The sequence below is a fragment of the Thermobia domestica genome, chromosome 12 (genome assembly GCF_964235325.1).
Source record: "Thermobia domestica chromosome 12, izTheDome1.hap1.1, whole genome shotgun sequence".
Lineage (NCBI taxonomy): Eukaryota > Metazoa > Arthropoda > Insecta > Zygentoma > Lepismatidae > Thermobia > Thermobia domestica.
This window is the reverse complement of record NC_137465.1, coordinates 53798124-53805556: the sequence shown is the minus strand read 5'-3', so window position 1 is coordinate 53805556 and position 7433 is coordinate 53798124. Positions and strand designations below refer to the sequence as shown.

Genomic DNA, 7433 nt, shown 5'->3' with positions numbered 1-7433 from the left:
AAGGGAAATTATAGATAGAGAGAAAAATTGTGCATCCTTAATTGTGTTCGATGGAGTAAATGTTTCTTACAGAAAGAACTAGAAGGCAGTATAGAAGATAAATACTATCTAGGAAAATAGAATATGACAAAAGAGTAGCTACTTATTTTTAGACAGAACAATAATACAGAAAGGTAAGTTCAATTAGCATGAGAGAAGAAGGTACGCCAGGAAGTCATCTATTTAAAAGAATAGAAGAATCAATTAGCCTGACGCAAAACTTGAGAAGCTTCAGAATAGTTGAAAGAATCCGCAGATACTCACATGAGGCAATATCCTTTCGTATCATCATATCCTTTCGTGTTAGTCAAAGCGAATATTTGACTTAAAAATAATTAACCAGAAGTAAAGAAGATGCAAGAGTTTTGATGCTGAAAAGTTAGAAGGGCTGCTAGAAAGTAATAGCTCATAAATTTGGAGGAATTTTTAAATTTAAAATAAATAAGCACTGAAAGCAATGTTTATCGAGACGAAGACGAAATAGTAATAGATATTAATCGGAACATGGTTAAGAAATTAGTAATTATTGAAGGAATGTCAGGCAACGTAGAAAAATAACGGTATAGAAGCATATTACGAGTAATATAATAAGGAAGGAACAACATATGATTAAGGTATTAAATAGAAAATTACGAAACAAAACTAATAAAGCCAGAACAAAATTTTTAGAAATGAAATGAAGTTTACAGTTTTACGTTCCACGATTATGCTCGTAGGGTAAAGGAGAAAGAGATAATAAATATGAATGATTATGTAAAAACTGATGGAATGACAATGTAGGAGGAAACAAAAGAATCTAGAAAGACCCACGGACAAACTCACATGATCTGGAATTGAACGAGGGACACTTTTGACCAGAGATGAGCGGTTTACTACAAAGCCACCACGTCCTCCAACCCAAGATAGCGGTGAAAGCGCAGCTTCCTTTAGAATTTGGCGACAATTTTCAAGATTTTTATTATTTCAAATTACTGCACTTAATGTTTTTTCTTTTATTTTGCTGTTGCCAATAACAGTAGAATTCTTGTTATTTTTCAGGATAACCGGGTATCAATGTCAGTTAATTTCTTGCGTCTGTTGTTTGGACTTCTGAAACATTTAAGGTACTTGTGGCAAGTAAGGCTCGGAGGGAAATAAGGCCCAGTGCAAAATTTCATAGGTTAGAATCACTGTAGGAGAAATCTCACAACATCACAAGTAGCGATTACTCACACAATACCTGCTTGAGAGAGTTCGTCTTCTTGTGCATGGTTAGACGGAACACTGGCAGTATTGAAACATCGAGAAGCCAGTTACCATGTGTTGATATAATTTAGGGAGGGTGAAAGTAAGTTATTTTTGTATATATATGTGTGTGTGTGTGTAGAATAAAGCTAACCCTAAATATCTTGTATATTTGTGAGGATCATAGTGTTTAGTATTTGGGATAGTAGTTACTTTGTTTTAGTTCGAAACAACATGTTTCTAGATAATGATTTATAAAATGACGAGTATATGTACGGTAAATAAGGAACATCAAAAATCTACTGGCCCTCATTACCCTACAAAACGTGTATGCATTGTTAAATACTTAGAAACTGGCAACTTGAATGTGTGTTAGTTTGTTATTCTTTCTTGACAAGTGCCAGCCTCTGTAGTAGGGCGGTCTATCGTGTTTGGGCCTACTTGTTGACCATGGGGGTTCGCAGGTTGCTGTCTTGCTCTCCGTTGCTGTCTTTCATAATATAAATCTCTACTTTTAATGCATGCGAATGGCTCATACTACTGTTTTTGGGTATGTTATAAGCACATTTTCGTGCGGCTCTGTGCGTTCGATGTATTGTTCATTATGCGACAAAGAATGGATTTGTGACATGCGCCGCTGTAAAGTGTGCGGTGTATGGGTACACGACGAATACATTGGCTTGGTCGACACCGATGATGAACAATTAATTTGCTAAAGTGTATTGTTGAAACTTAGTGTGAAATCTGTTTCCAATGGTGGTTTGTTTATTATGTGTCCACGCTTCTTTTTTAAAATTCAGTTAGTTGCAACGACTTAACTAACGACTGCGTAACACATGGGAGATTGCCTATATCCTTAATATTTCATATCCACAATGTTACTAAATATCGTTTTATTATTGTTATTTGAAGTGCTGTAGAAATATTAGGTGTTAATTGAGTTCCAGTGGTCCATCAGGTAATAAGGCAATTTTATATGTTTGTCTTTCAATACGTTTTTCATACATTTAGCTCAATGTTTAAGTTAAAATTAATATGCCATAAGATAGATAAAACTGACAAATAAAATGCATTTGTCTATTGCATCATATGTATTTAAGTAATAAAGTATTTATACTTAGGTGGGCCTTATTTGCCGCAAGTTCCTTACTTGAATATACTTGATAAAAATTAAAGTCCTAGTTATGTACATGTTACGTTTACATACATAATTCTGATTCAAAAAGTAATTGAATGAAATTGTGCAAGAAACCAGCTTATTCGTAGCTCAATCTCGACAAGATGTTTTACAAACTTGTATAGAAGAAAGGTATAGAATGATAAATGAAATTGCAATTTGAATATAATCTTCAGTAAACAAGGTCCACCTTCTACAAAATAGATATTCTCATGTTGAAGACACTTTAAAGGTTTCTAAGATTAATATTGGTATTCGTTTGCCTCGTTTTACTGATCAATTGTCCATTACAGAAGTAGAAAGTTAAATTCAGTAAATATTTATTACACTCTCTGATTATTAGGAACTCTAGTGTTTTCTAAGGCTTGTTTACAGCACATTTCCCGCAATATCGCGAAAATTTCCAGTATCAGTATTATCGTATTTACAAGAGAATTATGATATAAATTTTTGGCTTCATTTGCATAGCACAGAAACTGGCTTGTGTTTGCATTTACACAGATGTTCGGAAATAATATTTAGCACGTGCTAGTACAAAATAATATTAGAACTAACAAATATTTCTTCATAAACTTACAAACTATGGCACTTAACATTGATAATACCAGCAACTATTATATCGATCTTTGTCAATATTAGGAAGAAAAAAGAGTATTTCTGATACTCTCAGAGACTCGGCAAGCATTCATCTCTTCTGTTGTTCTAAACATTAAACAAACTTCCTTTAGAAAGTAAGGTCTACTAATATTAGGGTGATGTCGTTGACCTTTTCTATCCATAAGTTCGTGAAATTGATCCAATTTACATAGAAAATAAATGATTAATATTGTATTTTAATGTGTTTATAGTTTTTCACAACACAAACGCTAAATAAAAAAGAAAATACTAGTGTTATTTTTACAAATAGTACAAAATGTACCTGGCAATTCCAAATTTACAGTTTCCTTTAGTAAATAGAAAACCATTCTTCATTTCTGTATAATATAGAAATAAATGTGAAGAGATAGAGGAATTAGAAATAGTAAGAAAACATGTGATAATATACGTCGATAAGTGTAATTAATGGATATTATGAAGAAAGATTAGATATACTTGTAGTATAACAATAGAAAATCAAAACTGAACGATAGCAGGAAAAAATTTAGGTAAATGGAAAGTACATTTGTAACGAAAACGAAATTTAGATGTTGACAATGAAAGACTGAAGAGACGATTGTGGTTTACGATTTCGGGAAACAAATTAGAATAACATATATTTTTGGAATATGCAATGGGAAAAAAGTGGGACAGATATGTTATATATTGACTGAAATAGAACTTAAAGGCAAGAAGGATATTTTTGTACATGTTAAGAAATATGTAAAACAGGGGGAGAATATTAGATATTTAGCAAACTACGTTGATTATGCTGAAAAAAAAAACAAAGAAAAATGAATAAAAAGATTTATTTTAATATAAGAATCAGAGAACATTATACTATGACATTGAGCACAGACATACAGGAACGAATAAAAGCATTGACGAGGAAGGTTTAAATTAAGGAAGTGAGAAAGCACATGAGATAGTATTGATTTATTTAAAGTAATTCGTGCAGGTTAATAAAAAGGAAAGAAAAACATACGGTGCTGATTGTTTTAGAAAAGGATTTGAGTAAGCGAACTGAGATATTTTATTGTGGGTCCTGAAGAAAGTTGTGGTGGAGTGAAAATACTAATTATTTGTATGAAACTTACAACGAACCAATGGGTAAAATTTAGAATGAAAAAACTAACATAGGAAAGTAAAATTGTAGGGAAAATTCGAAAGAGATGTTGTCTTTTTCCAAGACTATTAAAAATATTTAAAAGAAACAGATGGTTAAGGTCGGTATATTGTCGAAGCGAATTCGGGCCTTCAACGCCGAAGGCGTGTATACTATCCATGTAGACACAATGGAGCTTTTATGAAACTTAGATTACAGAGAGTAGAACAGATGAATAGCCTTCGGTACAAAGCGAAAATTCGAAATGTGAAATATTAGAATGCGAAAACAAATATTCAAGAAGTAAAATAGAGTATTACGTGGTTGACTGAAGAAAGAGTTACAACGAAGACTCATCAAATGGTTTAAGTGGGGTATTGTGATAAACAAAACTTATGAAAAAGGCGATAGGAAGTTTTTGATATGTAGAAGCACAGAAAAATTAGATGGATGAAAGAAAAAAAGCAATGAGATACTACTATTACAATTTGAAGAGAGATTAATAATATAGTGAGGAGATAGTGAAAACAAAAGTGGTTCTTAAAATATTTGAAAAGAAAACATATTTTAACGTTATAGAAGACGTTGTGGTAAAATGTAAAAGAAATAGTGGGAATAGGACCCTCAAGTCTTTAAGGAAAGTAATTATGTAAGAAGGTACTCACTTTTGTTAGTGATTAAGATCGTGTCAATCTTTTCAACAATTTCGATGAATGTATGTCATGCAGACAGTATATAAATGTAATTGTATTAGGTTAAGTGTAATAAATATTTGGAAACTTTAAAAATATTGTAAAGCAGAATAGGCCTATCAAGAATTAAAAACAAAATATGCAATTATCTTCTTCTAGCGAAGCGATATGCCAAGAAGCTATTCTGGTGTTGGCATGACCATATGTTAAATTAGCACTATTACTTCTTTCCCTCCTCGTCCCCCTTTTTTCTTGAAATATGTGCTAACATATGGACGCTATTTGTGATGCATAATACAATAAAAATCACTGAAACAACAGCACACTGAAATTAGAAGTGTCGAAGAAGCAAACTACGAAAAATTGCCTTAATATTTTAAGAGTAGTTTGTGTGTGATAATCATATTTGACTTTGTATTTGACGTTACCCTAGTAGTAAAATCGGTTGGCCCAACGTTGGAAAAATGGTTACAATGTGACATACCAACGTCAGGTTTGGCCACTTTGGCAACCATTTCCCTCTCATTTCCCAACCAAAAGAGTAGTTCCCAACATTTAGCCAACGCTACTTGATTGGGAAAACAGTCAATTCTACCGTAGTATCGTTGCATGTATGTCGGGATAATAGTTGGTTGGCCAACAATACATTTAACCAACGTTGGGCCAACGTAAGTTTTTCCGCTATAGGCTTACACCGATCATCACCCACCGTTTTGACCAAATCCCACTCAATTTCCAACGGTGAGACAATCAGCCTTGTTACCGACGATATTTTGGTATTATAGCGTGAAAGATGGTAAGAACAGTGGATCCTCGATTAAGTTGAAAGAAGCACTACATTATCATTTTATAAATAAAAATAAAACAAAAAGAACAATAGAAAATAACATAGACGTGGTAGCAATGTTGAAATTACTGATTAGCTTCCAACCATATTTTACAGTTTTATAGACACGAAAAACATATTTTTAAAATTCTCCATAACTTTTTGTTCCTTTCCTCTTCCTCTTCTTCTTCTTCTTTTTAAATTGTCAAAATGGCGTCACATTCAATAAACGAAGCACAGATATCTACACACCCACACGCACACAGACTTACACACTTTCGATTTGAAATCACCACATTCACTCCCTCCCAAGACAAACACACTGTTTCTGACCATCTAATAATAATCCTTGGAAAGTAGTGAACAGAAAAAAAAGTTATTATGAGTTCTTTTTTATTTGAAACTTTAGCTATTCTGTAACGAATAATTTGGCCTCAAAGTAAAAATGGACGAACAGTTTTCTCTCTTTTCACATTTATCTCTTCTTTTAACCGTGCATTTTACCCGGTAGTAACCAGTTTCATCTGGCAGTGTTTCCAACTATGTTAGTTTGACGCAAAAAAGAACAACAAAATTCTTCCCTTAACAGAAGTTACGGGAATTTTTGCGATCTTATTTCAAGTCCAAAAAAATTGTAAAATGTTAATGATTACATTTTATTTATTAACAGTAGTGTCTTGTTGTTAAATGATTATGAAAAACACCACGTTTTCCCCACTCATATATGTTTACTTCAGTTCGCAGTATGTATATATATCAAAAATGAAACAAATACAAATACAACCGGTGGACGTCGAGGCGTGTTTCGCTGTTGTTGTTTTCTCCAAATGGTCCTTTTCTCTTTTTTGTCGCAGTGCTCAACAGTAGGAAGAAATAAATATAGAATTTCTTCAAAATCGTCACCGTATTCCTCTGCTTAGTAGCGCCAACAGAAGTAACACTGAGGTAGATAAACTCCGATGTCTTTTGCTGCCTGAGTCCGAACTATCCAACACGGCGTTCTTCGTTCTTGAACTTTGCCCCCTTGGTGGTTCAGCAAGTCCTGCAAAATATAAAGAGAACTTAAGTTAGACAAACGCTTAAAAGTAAATTCCGCAATTTAAACATAAATATAATAATTGAAACAGGTGATAAACTAAATTCGTTTTTGTAAAGACTCATGTTTTGAATTAGAAGTGATCAGAGAGTAAGTTACAAAGCCTCAGTGAAACTTGTATATAATATTTTGAGTTGAGTTGATTTTAAGTTTAACGTCCTTTTCAGTAGCAAGGCTATATGAGACGGGACCTACTGATTAACGTGGAATACGAACCAAATGAGCTTCTGCCGGGAATCGAACCCGGATCTCCCACTCCAAAGTCGCGTACGGTAACGGCATAACCTCGAAGGAGCTATATATGATATTTTTATACAACCGATATAGCCAACAGATAGTACATACATTAGGTTGTTTTTCGACATAGTCTTCATAATATGAAGTTCATATCGGTTGAGGCATTTGTCGCATCCTGGGATGAGTTTGCAGATTCCCTCCTGGTAAAGGTCTGTTCTTACGTGTTCAGCCACGTTGTCATGGTGTTTCACTTCCTCGTCTGAAGCGAAGCGACAGCCTCCTAGGTGAACCTTCAAGTGCGGAAACAGCTGAAAGTCGCTTGGAGCGAGTTTCGGGCTGTAGGAGAAAAGGTGGACGATGGTGTCCCAATGGAACTGCTTCAACAGCGTGCTTTATCGGCA

The 7433-nt window shown here is 33.8% G+C and overlaps 1 protein-coding gene across 2 annotated transcripts in view; it reads right to left on the bottom strand.

Moving 5' to 3' along the window:
* Nucleotides 1-2733: 2733 nt before the first annotated feature.
* LOC145666450 (lachesin-like) overlaps nucleotides 2734-7433 on the bottom strand; it is a 1090518-nt gene continuing 1085818 nt past the window's right edge. For both annotated transcript variants that reach the window (XM_081733682.1, XM_081733683.1), the window contains one exon: nucleotides 2734-6741. In XM_081733682.1, the coding sequence (XP_081589808.1) occupies nucleotides 6599-6741 (143 nt within the window). In that variant the 3' untranslated portion in view covers nucleotides 2734-6598. The remainder of the gene's footprint in view (nucleotides 6742-7433) is intronic.